This window comes from Typopeltis vanoorti, chromosome 23, assembly GCF_054136105.1.
Source record: "Typopeltis vanoorti isolate ZY-2024b chromosome 23, IOZ_Tvanoo_1.0, whole genome shotgun sequence".
In the NCBI taxonomy this organism is placed as follows: Eukaryota; Metazoa; Arthropoda; class Arachnida; order Uropygi; family Thelyphonidae; genus Typopeltis; species Typopeltis vanoorti.
The window spans coordinates 96862680-96880041 of record NC_143571.1 but is presented as its reverse complement, the minus strand read 5'-3'; the positions used below and the strand labels follow the sequence as shown (position 1 = coordinate 96880041).

At 33.4% G+C, this 17362-nt stretch overlaps 1 protein-coding gene across 2 annotated transcripts in view; it reads left to right on the top strand.

Moving 5' to 3' along the window:
* TBC1D23 (TBC1 domain family member 23) overlaps nucleotides 1-17362 on the top strand; it is a 417318-nt gene that overhangs the window by 183562 nt on the left and 216394 nt on the right. For both annotated transcript variants that reach the window (XM_090412602.1, XM_090412603.1), the window contains exons 9-10: nucleotides 4472-4585; nucleotides 10526-10621. In XM_090412602.1, the coding sequence (XP_090268728.1) occupies nucleotides 4472-4585; nucleotides 10526-10621 (210 nt within the window). The remainder of the gene's footprint in view (nucleotides 1-4471; nucleotides 4586-10525; nucleotides 10622-17362) is intronic.

The window sequence follows — 17362 nt, the reverse complement described above, 5'->3', positions numbered from 1 at the left end:
ATGTTGATAAGCTCTGCCTTCAATTCTTCTGACATTGGGTTTGATTTTCTTCTGGATGTTTTGGTTTGTTCTAGTAGCTGGCTTCTCAGTGTTCTTCTGATTCTTAGACAAAAACAGTAGGGACCCTTGTTTAACCCAGCAAGGCCCAATCGGCATGAAATATCATCGTGATATACCATCATGTGCATTTCTAGTTTAAGCCAATAGAGAGTACAATTTGGTCGGTTAAGTCTCAAATTGCCAGTTCATCTTCATTTGTTCAGTACCCAGTGTATACCTTTTAATGGGTCCACAATGTGAAAGATAAGGATTGAACATTAGGTCAGTCCCATTTGGTTTTCTGCATTCTTTAAAGGCAATGTGGAGGTCTCCTTCCAGTTATGTGGCTTTGAACTTTAAGTAACCTTAGCTAGAATTATTCTAAGATTAAAAGTACTTCTTCCATTTTTCAAGCATTTGGAGTTTAGCCTAGGGTGACCAGACGTCCTTTTTTTTTAAAAGAATTGTCCCCTTCTCTGGTCCTGACAAACCTTAATGGGATGCTAATTGTTCCTTTTTATTAATTTTAGTCCTGTTTTGTTCCGTTTTGGAATTTGTGGCATGACTTTATTCTTGTTTGTTTGAATATAGAAAGGATAATCTCTCTGCTGGTGACATGTGATTGCTTGAGATCAAAAACATGCATGCTATGATGATTATCAACCATTATGAACACACTATCTCTGTGACAGGACGAAAATGCTGCAACCAGTGGCAGCACTGCTGCAACCGGACATTAATAAGGTTACTTGTTACTGCCTGGATGCAGCAGACAGAACACAAGTCTACCATACCATTGTTTTGTGCTTCTTATGCTGGTCTGTTAGTTATTGTGAAAGTTAAAGCAAGTATATATTGTGAGTGGTGATATTTTATCCCGATTTTATGCCAAAAAGGAAGTGTAATTTCACTCGGGATTTAAAAGAAGAATATCCCTTCGTTGAAAGACTATGAAGCAACAACAAAAAATTCATAAGGGAAATTAACTGATGAAAGTAAATGTTTTGCAGCTCAAGAGTCTGTCTAGCCTTGCTAGCCGAGTGGTTATCGTATCCGCTCTCCAGTTAAAAGGCTGCAGGTTCAAATCCCGCCGTGGGCATGGATGTTTGTGATTGTCTTTGAAAATACTAGCAGTGGTTGTCGGCAGTAGATGGCGTTGGTGTGGTTGCTGTCAGTTGGTGGATTATGAGTGGTGGAGACAGAGTTGTAGAGCAGGTGCTCTCCCTCGATGAGTCTTTGGACTTCCTGGAGGTGTCTAATAATAACAAACAAATTGCAATGTACTGTGTGTGTCGTTCGGTTTTTTCAGTCGAACATGAAGACCTTTCTGATATAAAACAGCATTTGACGAAGCAAAGACATAAATTGGCAGCTGCTGCTTGCAGTTCAAGTCAAGATGATATATCCTTTTTCACAAAAAATTCATAAGGGAAATTAACTGATGGAAGTAAATGTCTTGCAGCTCAAGAAGGCTTGTTTGCATTTCATGCAGCAAAAAATAAAGTGAGAAATTTATTTCAAAAGAAATTTACACGTGGGCAAACAAAGTGCCAATCAACTTTAGTGAATGTCCTGGCACCTTATGCAATGCGAGAAATAGCAATTGAATTGAAACAAGCCAAATATGTGTAAGTTATGGTAGACACATCAAACCACAGAGATTTGAAATTAGTTCCTGTCCTTGTTAGGTACTTCATCCTGAATAAAGGTATTCAGGTTAAAGTGGTAGATTTTCAGAACATAACAGGAGAATCAGCAGAACTGCTTGCAAATCATATATTGGGTATTGTGCAGAAACAGCAGCTGACTGAGAAAATTATTGCATTTTCTGCAGATTACTGCAACACCAAATTCGGTGGATACAAAACGAGGTGGTTCCAACAATGAACATTCAGACTATTGGCTGTGCTGCTGGCGTTGTTCATAATCGTGTACAGACAAGTGCTGATATTTTGCCTATTGATATCGAAACAATTGTAAATAAAATATTTCAGTATTTCTACATTTACAACGTGAGAGTAGAGGAATTGAAGAATTTTTGAGCATTTACAGAAATTGAATACAAGTGTGTTCTTGGCAGTGTATACAAACAAGATGGTTATCATTACTACTAGCTGTGAATAGGATTATTGACATGTATGATGGACTCATATCTTACTTTTTATCACAAGATAAATGCCCTACATTGTTGAAATAATTTTTCAGTAACCAACAATCAATACTTTGGCTCCATTTCATGCAAAGCCAGCTGAAAACATTCTCAGCAACAATAACGAAAATAGAAAGGGAAAATATTTCGGCAACCGAGTTGATAGAAGAATTGGAATTGCTCAAACAGAAAATTACAAATAAGAAAGCTGAGAACTTCCAAACATTTAAAATGTCATCAATTATTTCAGAGTTCAAAGTTGAGGGTGTCTTTGATGAAAAATAATTTTTAGACACTACAAATTTATTTTATGATACTTTCCTTGAATATTTAAGCAGATGGACTTATCATTTCCAGACATTGAAAGCATTTCACTGGATTAAGTTGCAAACTCCACTAACTTGGGCTGAAGTTGCAAGCAACCTAAAAGCAATCAGTGATGTTGACAGTAAAATATTCAATATTATTGATGAAGATTAATTATTTGATGAAGTCACCATATAAATAATATTGTGAACTCCAAGATGGAAGGATACAAATGCTGAACTGGACAAAAAGTACTGTGACATGTTTAAGGTGCTCCAAGAAAAAACCATCCACTACAAAAACATACTTCTAGTTGTTGCATTTGTTATGGCATCCCAAGAACAAATGCAGCTGTAGAGAGAATTTTTTCTCTCATGAGTTCTTTGTGGTCTGATGAAAAGAACTGCTTCAACACCAAGTTTTCAACACTGTGAAAGCAATACTTTTGATCAAGACACACTTTGACATTTCATGTATTGACTTTTATGAGTGCATCTTAAAAGAACCAACACTTTTGGTAGAAATAATGTCTTCATATAAATATGATAATTCTGATACTCCATAATTATCATGCACACTTCAGTCCTGTGTACTGTAATTATGTTATTTCATTTTTATGTAGAGCATACCAGAAGTGTCCCTTTTTTAATTGCTGAAAAATTCAAAATGTCCCTTTTTTTATTTTGAAAATCTAGTTGCCCTAGTTTAGCCTTTATTATGAAAATTTATGGTGTGCAGCTCTACATGTTGTAGAGCTGCACACACTTTTGGGATTTGTTGTAGCTGTATAAATTAAAATAAAGCCACGAAGGTGCGACGTAACAATACTGAATAAAAATTCATCTATTCCTGAATAAAAATTAATTCCCCTGTATTATAAGTAGTGGATTGCATCTCATTCAGATTGTTGAGGATTACTGCTTGTGTGCCAGATTGCTATATCATCTGCATAGCATACAGATGATATAGCAATATCATCCAATAAGCCAGTGTTTTAGATTTCCCAAGTCAAAGGCTGTGTTTACTATTGTCTGCTGATTTCCATTTCTTCAGGACTTGTTTATATTTAATTAAAATGCAGTATTTTTTTTTTCTTTTTCCCAAATGAGATCTGACTAAGTGTCATTTTACTGTAAAAGCTTTCTGTGTATTTATCATTTGACATACGGGATAGATAGTACTCTGACTTCACGAGTTCTTACATTTCATTCTTGGCACTGTTTGAAATACTTGTCCTGCTAATCTTACCTTCTATATAAGGGACTGTACCATCTTAGATGATTTCTACTAAACATTTTTAAATATTAATAATGTCAGTATTTTTTAATATTTTCATGTTTAAAGCGTTTTTAATAATTTAGATAAATTGTGTTGTCATTAGATTAAAATTTTAATTTTCACAGTAATATATACTTTTTACCAATTAACCTTTCACTAGAATAGCAATTCCTTAAAAGATATCCTACCACAAAGATACGATCTGAGTCTTGATCATAGATATGAATAATTAAACACATCTGTTCATTGATTGCATGTTAATTACTGAAGAACTTATGTCTGTGTGCATGTATACATACAAAATATATATTGTTTTCTCTAGTTTGGTTGTTTGAGCAGTTCTAATTTATCATAGTATTGATAGATGATTAAAATAACAAACATATTTTCAGAGGATTTAAGAAGTAAGGAATACTGTACAGAAACAGTTCATGTTGTAAATTGCGAATAAAAAGAAAAGCATACATATTAATTAATAAGTTTTTAATTTTTTTTATAAATAATTTTATTGCCAAAACTCAATTATGGTAAAATTAGAATTAACTTTTGTGATAAAAAAAATAATCCAGTATGTCCATCATACTTCTGCAGAGTTTAACATGTTTCTTTTTTTTCTTTTTTAAAAAAAAAAAAGTTATTTTATAAAATAATAAGATCTTATTTGTTTAATTGCAAATAACATTTGTAATATTTTTTAAGGATTATGAATTGCTACTCTTTGGAGGTGATGATGATGTAAAAGGCACCATTCTTTCTCAAGCATTATGTATGTGTGTTTCAATGGAGGAATTGATACACAGCAGTATTGATAAGGTAATGAAATATAACTTACTGTGTAAGTTTTTTCTATAATCATGCCTAAGCACAATTCACCATTATAATCAATTTACGGTAGAATACGAATATCTGGTAGCAGCATGTCAATATGCACTCTCACTTGGTATGTCACAGCAATTATTTTTGCAGAAAAATTTTCATTTTTTGTGAGAAGACCAATTGTAGTAATGTAAATAATTACATAATCTGTGTGAAGTATTTTTTACTTGGTTGCAAATTAAATTAAACCATCATCATCAATTTCCTGAACCCCCAAGGTGAGTTCAGGTTACTATGATAGCACTATATGATTAAATTTACATTATTATTAACCTACTGTCAACAATTTTCCTTCAAATTAATCTATTACTTGTGCGCACTCCTATATATACACTCGGGTCTCTTTTTATGCGGATTTGAAGTTATGCGGTGCACGCCCACGGATACAAGACCTTTCAACACTTCTGTGCATGTCAACAGAAGGAAAATCCATTCCAATAATAGGGTAATCCAGCATTTCCCAAACTTTTCCTACAACGGAAACACTTCACAAATCCTGAAATTTTCATGGAATGAAAATTTCAGGATTTGTGAAGTGTTTCCGTTGTATACATTACAAAATGAACACCTTGGTTATTTTGTAATGTATTCATTAATAATTAATTGTTAATTTAGCTGATTTTTTATTAATTAATTAATAATTTATCATTATTAATTAATAATTAATTAAATTTGGCCCAATGGAGGAAAAAAACACCAACGAAATTTCTTTTCTTTGGGAATGAAAATTGCAATTTTAGATCGCTTAGCAAAAGGAGAAGGATCTATGGTGATTGGTAAACATTTTAATTTAGGTGAATTTACTGTAAGAGCAATTAAAAAGAATGAAGTTGCAATAAGAAAGTCATTTCTGGCACAAAACTAAGTGCCAAATTATCATCGTACTCAAGAGATGCTTTATTAGAAAACACGGAACGAGTGCTCGTAATTTGGATTGAAGAATTAACTCAAAGAAGAATTCCTATAAGTGGTTATTTAATTAAACAAAAAGCTCTTCGGTTTTTATGAACAGATGAAGCAATTGGTGCTGTCTACTTCCGCTTCCCAGGCTGATAAAGAATTTTGGGCTAGCAAAGGATGGTAAACCTGGTTTTTAAAAAGGAATGCACTTCATAACGTGAATATTACAGGTTAGGTTGCAGCAGCAGATGAAGAAGCAGCCAAAAATTTTCAAGAGAAGTTAGCCAAAATTATTGAAGATGGTGATATTGTCTCGATCAAATGTTTAAATGCTGATGAAACAGGATTGTTTTGGAAGAAAATCCCTAGTCAAACTTACATCGCAAAGATCGAGTAACGTTGTTACTTTGTAGCAATGCATCGGGAGATCAAATGTTGAAACTCCTCCTAGTAAATCGATTTCTAAGACCACGTGCTCTAAAAGGCAAAGATCTAAAACAGCTTCCGGTACATTGGATGGCTAATACAAAGGCCTGGGTAACAACTGCTGTATTTACTGAATGGTTCAATAATTGCTTTGTACCAGAAGTGGAAACATACATGAAGCAAAAAGCTCTCGATTTTAAAGTTTTATTAATTGTTGACAATGCACCAAGTCATCCGTATTTAGAACATCCAAATGTGAAAGTAGTGTTTTTTCCACCCAATACAACAAGCATTGTTCAGCCATTAGATCAAGGCATAATTGCTACTTTTAAAAAATATTACGTTAAGCACACTTTTAAATTTATATTGGATAAACTAGAAAATAAATCATTAACAGTAACTGACGTTTGGAAAAAATTTTCTATTTTGGACTGTTTAAATCATGTTTCATCTGTTATCATTGAAATAAGACCACACATTTTAAATGCTTGCTGGAAAGCAGCTTGGCCTGGATGTATTGCAAACAGTGCAACCATGCAAACATCTACATTATCAGATGAAATCATTACATTGGCACATGAAATTGGTGGAGAAGGTTTTGATACATTTAGCCAGAACAATGTAGATGAATTGCTTGTGGATAATTCCTTAAGTGACAATGATATTATTGGATATCGATTAACTTTAGATATCGTCGAAGATCCAGAAAACGATAGTGAAGTGGAAGAAAAACCTGTCTCCCTCACTGCAAATTTAATTCGAGAAGGTCTTGAACTGTGCAATAAATTGGAAAATCATTTTCTTGTTAATGACACAAATTTTGAACGAGCCTTTAAATTCCAACATGAGCTGAAGGACTGTATGTCTGGATATCGTGAGCTGTATAAAAAATTAGTGAAATCATCATCGCAAAGTTTAATCACTGATTACATTGTCAGAAGAAAAAAATCAGCATGAGGGTGAAGCTAATTCTCTTTGTGAAGAACCATTGCGTTTACCATACAGATCTGATGCGCTGACTATCTCTTCTGCTGATAAAAGTGATTTTCCACCAGTTCGCAACCGTTGCTGAATATTGTCTAATAGTGATGATAATTCTGATGACAAAATGTCAAAAAAAAAAAAAAAAAAAAAAGTTACTTTTCAATAAAATTAAATGAATAAAGCTTTAAAACAACCTTAGGCATTCTTATTTTTCTGAATTTTCATAAGCTTTTTTTATGCGATTTTAGGTTTATTTTAATTTATTGCTTCGGTTTTATTCAGTTTTAGAAAATTATGGAACGTATCCCTGATTTTTCAACATAAGTTTAGGCCTTTTTTGTGTGATTTTTTATATGTGGTTTTCTGTGGAACATACCTACCACATAAAAAGAGACCAGACTGCTCATATCTAACATTTTGTGCTTCTAAGGCACTTCTGACCGAATCATTCCACATAGAACTTGGTCTTCCTCTGGGTCTCTTTCCTACACTCTTGCAATCAAACACCTGTTTTGCTGACCTTTCTTCACCCTTTCTATTTAAGTGGCCATACCACCTTAGATTAGCTCTACTAACACATTCTTGAATGCTAATAATGTCAAGTTTTTTTCTAATATCTTCATTTTTAATATGCTGATACCATCAGTTCACTCCTCTAATATTTTTTCAGAATCCTCATATCTGTGGTCTGTAGTCTTTGATCAAGTGCTTTATTTCTAACCCAACTCTCAAATCATTAACTTAAAACACTGTCTTGTATACTGCTAGTTTGGTGTTTTGTCTAATTTTTCTCTTATTCCATATAAATTTATTCAGCTGGCAACCCACCATGCCATCTTTGTTGATCCTGTTGTGTGTTTCCAGATTTAACGTGCCATCGTCACTAAAAATCGTGCCTAAGTAGCTGAAATGTTTGACTTGTTCTATAGATTCTCCACTTATGATGCAGTTGATATTTTCAATGTTTCTGCCTATTGTCTTTGTCTTTTTATTGCAGACTTGTACTAGATTTTTTTAAAAGTATAATGTCATCTGCGTAAAGTAAGCAGCTGAGATTAACATCTCCAATTTTAATATCAGGTTTAATACTACTAGTTTGGTATTTTGGCTAATTTTTCTCTTATTTCATGTAAATTTTTTCAGCTGGCAGCCCACCATACCAGCTTTGTTTTTCTGTTGTCTATTTCCAGATTTAACCTGCTATCTTCACTAAAACTGTGCCTAAATAGCTGAAATATTTTACTTGCTCTATTGGATCTCCATTCAGAATACAGCTTAAGCTTTCTATGTTCCTGCCTATTTTCGTAGTTTTGGTCTTTTTATTGCTGATTTTCATGCCTAATTTATTACAGCTGTTATTCAGTTTAGTTAATCCTAGAGACTTGACCAGATATGTTTAGAAGTACAACATCATCTGTGTAAAACAAAGAGCTAAATTTGACATCTCGAATTCTAATATCAGGCTTGATGCCACTTTCTTTCATAATGTGATCCGTATAGATGATGAATAAAAGTGGAGATAATATGCATCCTTGTCTTACTCCTGATTTCACATCAAACCATCTTCCTGTACTTCAATTTAACTGCTGACTGACAACTTAAATATAGACTATGTATTGTTTTGCATAATGGTCTATCTATTCACCCCGTATAACTGTAGTGTTTTGAAAAGCTTTTCTCTGGGCACCTTCTCGTATGCATTTTTCAGATCTACAAAACTTAAATACAGATCCTTGTCATATTCCCACGATTTCTCAGCTGTTTGTCTTTTAGTGAAAATCTGATCTTGACAATCTCTATTTAGCCTGAATCCAGCTGTTCAGGATAAAACAAGAATATGATTTCTTGGCAAGTTTAATTTCATTTACGCTAAATTTTCATATAAATTTTAAGGCTAGTTGGCATTGAGAACTCAATGCTTTAATGCTATTTTTCTTTTAAAATTAGATTCCGAAAGACTCATATAGATTCTACGGAATCTATATGAGTTCTCCTTTCATTGAAAAAAATCTTGCAAACAGCTGTGTGAATTTTGTGTAAATATCTAAATTTGAGCGGTTGTTTAAAAGAAGTGTGGAGGTCTTGCTTCACTTCCCGAACTTTAATCAGAATGACTGCCTATCTTTATCTAAAATATGAGAAAGTCTTATTAGAATAAAACATTAATTTTATTTTTTTTACAATTATGTTTAACCGATATTTCCTCAGTTATAACATTATGCTGTTGTAAGTATAACATTATTATTATTATTAAGAGAAACTTCCAGGGAGTCAGAAACTCATTGAGGGAAGATATAAGATTCCCACCAGCTGTCATACCTTTTCTTGATTTTTAACGCCACTTGCACACACAACATCTAATGGAAATCCATTTCAATCATGCAAAACTCTATGAAAAAAAATCTAGCCTACACTCCTTGACAGCATTCATTCTCAACTTCCAGGGCCCTTGTGTCCTTTCCCCATGCTTCATAAAATGAAAAATTCCATCTGCTGAAATTATGTATAACCCTTATAGAAGTTTGTAAATCTCAGCCATATCACCCTTCTTTCTCCTGTTATGGTTCCCTTCTATGAGGCTTTGATCAGGACACAGATGTGGACTACTCTGCACAGATTTGGTTACCTGGTTTTCACTGGGATGAGGATGTATTGGAAAACGTCCATGGCAGGGTTACTAAGTTATTGTCAGGTCTATAGAATGCCAAATATGAAGAGATTAAGGGAATGCAACTTACAGAGCCTTGTGAATAGGAGTAAGGATGATTTGATTGAGACAAGTCAGTGATTTGTAATTACCAGGTTAATGTGGAGAAGATATTTCATAGAGCAGAGAGAAGCAAGAGTAGAACCAGAGGCCATCTGTGGAAGCTGCATAAGGAGGATGTGAGCTGGAGAGTTAGAAGCAGGTTTGCATGAAGAGTGATTGGTGAGTGGAATGCATTGCCTGAAAGTGTGGTGAGTGCAGAAACTGAATGGATTCAGTATACGGCTCGATCTTTTTGCATGAGAGAGTATTATAGACCTTCCCACAATGGGGCCGTTGACTCCATTCAGGTCAAATAATAATAATAGCCAAAATATTTTACTTCTATAGGAAAATATCAGTCAAAATTCCATGGAAAATGCTGATATTTTCACATTTCCCTCTTTTTTTGTCTTTTAATTTTAGATATAGACAGATTTTTGGAATCAAAATTTAGTTAATATTCCAGAGTACACCACTGATGAATGAGCTGCATACTGAGTTTTATGACTAAAAAATTGTATTTTTCAGATCTTACTACATGGTTATAGCATGTTTAACTGTCTTGTAAAAATAATTATTATTTCAGAAAAAAAAGTTAAGTAAAGAGATTTGAAATAACATGAATAATTCTGAAATAATTAAGATAAATAATATAAATTGTTTTACACATAAAGATACATAATATAAATATTTATATAAATAATGTAAATATGATTTTCAGAATTTAAATGCAAGTACAAATATTCTTTTTCTTCAAATAGGTATATTAATTAGCCTTTGAGAATTTGAAATGATATAAATGAAATATCATTTTACAGGGCAGCAGTGTTCGATATTTTGTAGTTGACTGTCGACCTGCCGATCAGTACAATAGTGGGCATTTGTCTACTGCATTTCATCTGGATGCCAGCTTAGTAAGTTAATCTAATGGATGCTCTCTGATTAATTAAATATTTTTATGAAAAAAATTAGAAATATGTTCTAATAAATTATTTTAGTATTGAAGTGGTTGAAATTTAAAAAATCTTGAAAAAGTTGCAGTGCTACATGAAGCAACCAAAAGGGAGAAAAAATAACTAGGAAATAAATTGTAGAAGTTATCTTCAAGTGCATAATTAAATAAGTTGCTAACAGCTGTAAGTTTTAAAAGAGGTAAACCGTGAGTAGACATATCGGTACACAATAAATAACGGAAAAAACTCACGTAGAAAGATTATTTATTAGTATAATTTTCGCCTGTGTGTCACAGGCATCCTCAGTACATTAAGCTCAAAATTAAACACTAACTGACAATTCCAAAAAGAGCCACCTAAGTAGCTGGGGTAAGATAACTAAAAAGGTCAATAACTTTCCTAAAAATAAAAAAATAATAAAAATAATAATAATAATAATAAAAAGTTAAGAAAGATTAGCTGATTTGTAAAGTACTATCTCCCATAAAGGGGACAGACGTAAGCCGTCGGATCTGTTTAAGTTAGGAGAATGAAGTAGAGTTTCACATGTTTCTTTATCAAGGCGTTCCATGAGAAACTGACTTTTGTGAAGAACTCTTGTCTTTCTCCAATGAACTTTGTGTCTAGTGAAGATGGCATGTTCAGAAAGTCCAGTACTTTTCAGGTTTAAAGTATTCAATATAAGATTGGTGTTCTTCTAGCCGAATAGAGGCAGATCTTCCCGTTTGTCCGAAATAAGATAATCCACAAGAGCACGGAATCTGGTAGACACCTGGATGATTAAGATGTGGAAGCTTGTCCTTAGGAGAAGTGAGAAAGGTGGAGATTTTTCTAAACGGTCGAAAGGCAACAAAAATATTCAGTGGTTTTAAAACTTTTGCTATACGATCCCTGATGCCTTGTACATAAGGGATAGTAATGCGCGTTATTTCCTCTGTGTTTGAAGAGGAAGACATATTAAAACTACTCAAAGTTCTTTCAATGAAGCAATTCTTAAAACCATTAGATAGAAAGGAAGAAGTTATGTATTGTAGTTCTTTCTGTAAAAGATCGTCTGTAGAACAAAAGGAGTGGGCCCGATGAACCAGTGTTTTAATAGTGCCTGCCTTTTGACTGGGATGGTGATGAGATTCCGCATGGATATAATGGCCTGTATGAGTCTTCTTTCTATAAACTGAGAAATGTAGGTTACCATCTGGTTGGCGAAGACTTAGAAAATCTAAAAAGGCTAACTGCTTATTTGATTCTATTTCTAGGGTAAACTTGATCCTAGGATGAAATGCGTTTAACTTAGTGAGAAATTAATATAATAAAAAGTTAGGAAAGATTAGCTGATTTGTAAAGTACTATCTCCCATAAAGGGGACAGACGTAAGCCGTCGGATCTGTTTAAGTTAGGAGAATGAAGTAGAGTTTCACATGTTTCTTTATAAAGGCGTTCCATGAGAAACTGACTTTTGTGAAGAACTCTTGTCTTTCTCCAATGAATTCTGTGTCTAGTGAAGATGGCATGTTCAGAAAGTCCAGACTTTTCAGGTTTAAAGTATTCAATATAAGATTGGTGTTCTTCTAGCCGAATAGAGGCAGATCATTGTAAACGTATTTGATTTTGTAATAAATTCTGGTTATTTTTCCTTTAAAAATAAGTTGTATCAACAAATTGAAGGAACAGCAATGGGTAATCCTCTTTCTCCTGCTATCTCCAATTTCTTTATGGAACATTTTGAACAACGTATCTTTGACAATATTTCTCCCAGACCTACGCATTGGTTCAGATATGTCGATGACATTTTTGCTGTATGGAATGGCTCTTCTGATGAACTTCAACAATTTCTCACTAAGTTAAACGCATTTCATCCTAGGATCAAGTTTACCCTAGAAATAGAATCAAATAAGCAGTTAGCCTTTTTAGATCTTCTAATTCTTCGCCAACCAGATGGTAACCTACATTTCTCAGTTTATAGAAAGAAGACTCATACAGGCCATTATATCCATGCGGAATCTCATCATAATAGCAGGAACTATTAAAACACTGGTTCATCGGGCCCACTCCTTTTGTTCTACAGATGATCTTTTACAGAAAGAACTACAATACATAACTTCTTCCTTTCTATCTAATGGTTATAAGAATTGCTTCATTGAAAGAACTTTGAGTAGTTTTAATATGTCTTCCTCTTCAAACACAGAGGAAATAACGCGCATTACTATCCCTTATGTACAAGGCATCAGTGAACGTATAGCAAAAGTTTTAAAACCACTGAATATTTTTGTTGCCTTTCGACCGTTTAGAAAAATCTCCACCTTTCTCACTTCTCCTAAGGACAAGCTTCCACATCTTAATCATCCAGGTGTCTACCAGATTCCGTGCTCTTGTGGATTATCTTATTTCGGACAAACGGGAAGATCTGCCTCTATTCGGCTAGAAGAACACCAATCTTGTATTGATTACTTTAAACCTGAAAAGTCTGGACTTTCTGAACATGCCATCTTCACTAGACACAGAGTTCATTGGAGAAAGACAAGAGTTCTTCACAAAAGTCAGTTTCTCATGGAATGCCTTTATAAAGAAACATGTGAAACTCTACTTCATTCTCCTAACTTAAACAGATCCGACGGCTTACGTCTGTCCCCTTTATGGGAGATAGTACTTTACAAATCAGCTAATCTTTCTTAACTTTTTATTATTATTATTATTATTTTTATTATTTTTTTATTTTTTTTTTTTTTAGGAAAGTTATTGACCTTTTTAGTTATCTTACACCAGCTACTTAGGTGGCGCTTTTTGGAATTGTCAGTTAGTGTTTAATTTTGAGCTTAATGTACTGAGGATGCCTGTGACACACAGGCAATAATTATACTAATAAATAATCTTTCTAAGTGAGTTTTTTCCGTTATTTATTGTGTACCGATTGCTAACAGCTGGGACACTGCAATGGTATGAATATCCAAGATCATCAAAATACCTTTGCCTTCCCTTTTTATAGATGTGTTCTCTACTCTACTCATTTGTGATTCATCCTTGTTAACCATGCTTTCTGAATTATGTAGTGCAACAGTTGTAAAACTTATTTTTATATGAGTTCTCCCTATGAAATGCTTAAATGTTATCAGTACCATAGATATTAAGGATTGGATAATTCAAAAACCCTACTCCAGAATCAATAAATAAAGTGGTGGTAGTCTCACACTGGACAATGAAATGCATCTCCTGCCTGAAGACAATCTTGGGATTCAAACCCCATGCCTTATTTGCAGAGTTGGTGGGTTATTCATTTAGTTAACCAGGCCTTCAAGTATACCTCCATGTATGAGTATTTCTGGTTGAATGTCATCTACCCCAGCTGCAATTCCAGAGTTCAAGTTTCTGATATTTTCTACCTTAAATATTGATATGTATTCATGATTGCATTCTTCTTGAATCTTTGCCACACTTGTTCTGGCACTGCTTGTCTTATTTAATAATCTTAAAGTAATCACTCCAGATGGCCAGAATATCTCAATCATTAATTTTTATGTTAGCTTTATCATCTGATTCCTAATACAGTACTCGTTGTTCTGTTTCTAAGCTTTGTCAATAGCCTCCAGAACATTTTACCACTTTCATTATATTTATCTTCTCTATTCTTATCAAATGTAAACTTGCATGTACACTATTTTGAGGATATATATCAGGAATTTGATATTACTGAAATCTTCCCATGACTATTATTTAATAATGGTTTCCCAAACTGTGTTCTGCAGGTGAATAAGTGTTCCACAAGAAATTTGTCATTTTAGTTTTCTAAGCATTTTTCATGAATAAATATTTTATAGTGGAAATAGTCTGAGGAGAATAATATTAGTGATTATGTCAAAGCTCAGACCCAGAACACCTAATAACATCTGTGTAGCAAACGTTAGTGATCAAGCCGTATATTTTTAAACGTGGAAATATTCATGAATTATTGTTAAGTTTCACACATCGAAACCTTTCAACATTTGGGAAAGGGAATACCGCTATTTATGACCGGTCATAAAAATTGCCTGCAAGCGGATTATAACAATGGGCAGCATATCCTCTGTTCTCAAAACTGAAGGAAATGACATCTGTGTAGCAAATGTCAGTGACCAAGTGGCATATTTTTAAACATGGAAATATTCATGAATTATCGTTAATTTTCACACATCGAAATCTTTTAACAATCGGGAAAGAGAATACCGCTGTTTATGACCGATTATAAAAATTGCCTGCAAGCCGATTACAACAATGGGTGGTGTATCCTCTGTTATCAAAACTCAAGGAAATAACATCTTTGTTGCAAATGTTAGTGACCAACCAGCAAGGAAGTATAAAGAAAATTTTTCCACTAAAATTGAAGATCAAGGCAGTCTGTATCCAGTTCTCAAATCTAGTAATACTTTCTTCGCAAGTTCGTATTGTAGGGCGAAAGTTTCGAAACTGTAGTGCTGTAATTTTTTAAAAGTAATAGGCCTGCAGATTTAAATTTTAATATGAATAAGAGACAAGGTAATTTGATTAATTTTGGTGTTAAGAAATCTCTTATTGAAGGTGTTTGTGATGCAACAGATAATGAGTCATCCACCACCAGCCTACAAAGCAATCTTCAGGATGTACAAAAGGAGGGGGAAAACTTCCAGCACACAAGAGAAAAAGTCTGCATTCACTCATAAGTACTTACAATAATATTATAAATTTTTGGTGACCAGAATGGGATATGTCAATGAAAATTAGCGCAAATTGATTTAATGATGTTTATGTTTAATGTTTAATTCATTATTAATTAATAATCAATGATCAATTATTAATTAATAATAATAAATGAGCTAAATTAACAATTAATTATTAATTAATACATTACAAATTAACCAAGGTGTTCCGTGAAAATTTCAGGATTTGTGAAGTGTTCCATCGTAGGAAAAGTTTGGGAAACCCTGATTTAATAAATGTTTATTCATTTCTTTCCTTTTTTGCATTTTTCTCTCTTCTTTCTGATCATTTTCTGAATTGCCAGAAACTTTCAATATGATTTCTTTTTTTCCTGGACTGCTTCCTTAGCTTCTCGAGTCCAGCTTTTTTTTTTTTTTTTTTCATCCTGGAAAAAAAAAAACTTCACCATATGCCCACTCAATGAATCAATTGGTGTTTTCTTCAAATTTTGTCACTGGGTATTATCCAAAGTTTTGATCTTTTCAAGCTTTTTAATTTTTATCACATATTTGTTGTATATTTCACACCACAGATTTCCTCTGAAAGCTGCTTGAATTTGGTTATTTTCATAATTGTCATAGATATTTACTTTCAATGTCATATACTGAAAACTAAATGATTACTTCATTTTTTAAATTCATTATATGCTCTTGAGCAAGTGCAATGATGCTACTATTGATTATACAACTGAAAGCTGCTTGAATTTGGTTATTTTCATAATTGTCATAGATATTTATTTTCAATGTGATATGCTGAAAACTAAATGATTACTTCATTTTTTAAATTCATTATATGCTCTTGTTTCCTGAGCAAGTGCAATGATGCTACTATTGATTATACAACAGTCAAACTTTTTCTTGTGCATTCTATTCACGTGAACAGAACTTATGAACATCTTTATGTTGGAGTTGATATTATGTTAATGATTAGTCCACATCCCGAAAACAAACGCAGCAGCTACTTACAAGTATTATTAGCTTTGAACTCGTCTCCATATTTTTCAAAAATATTTCTGTGTGTTGGTATTTCTGTATTCATTTTCTACTCTGCAGTTTAGATCTTTGACAACAACAACACTTTTCCTTTGTCATTTGTCTTATCTAATAACTCATAAAATTCCTCTCCATTTCTTCTATAATCTTCTGTATAATGCAGTCTTAAGTAAGTCACTGTCCAATTTTCCATTTTGAAGTTGTTCATATTGCTCTACTTAAAATTAGTTTCCATTCAATAAAATTATCTTTTTGTTTACTCTTAATGCTATAGCCTGCTACTTCCTTTCCTTGACTACTAATATCTGAATGATTAAGACAAGGGTCAAAGCTGTATAACTGAGAGGAGACCTCCACATAATCTCTAAAGGAATGTGGAGAACTGCTCATGGCTTCTGACCTAATGTCCAATCCTCACCTTCTTGTGGTGCACCCTATTAGATATCTACCTGGATACTGGTAGATATCTAATAGGGTTTTCAAATCCTCTTTACACTCTGCTGTCCTGCACCAGAGTGTACAGAGGATTTGAAATTGGAAGTGATCACTATTTAGTCTTGAGCAGGATAAAATTGAATTTTAATGAGAATGAGCTGGCAATTTGGGATTTAGCCGACCAAATTGTATTCTTATTCTTATTGGCTTAAACCACAATATCAAATGATGGTACAACATGACACAATTTCATGCTGGCTGTGGCATCGTATGGTTAAACAAGGGCCCCCGTTGTTTTTGCCAGAGAACCAGGGCAAACAGCAAAGTCTACTACTAGAACAAATCCTAAAACACACCCCAACCCAACCCAATATCACCAGAGTTCAAAATTGGTACTATCAACATAAGCCTGAATGGCAAAGAAATGGAGTTAGCTGAGGAATTTGATAAGTACCAGATTGACATAATAGGGATGACTGAAACAAAAAAGACAAAAATTGGTGAGATCTTTCTCAGCAATAAATACAAATTGTTATATTCAGGCAATGACGATCAAGGAAAAGGAGTA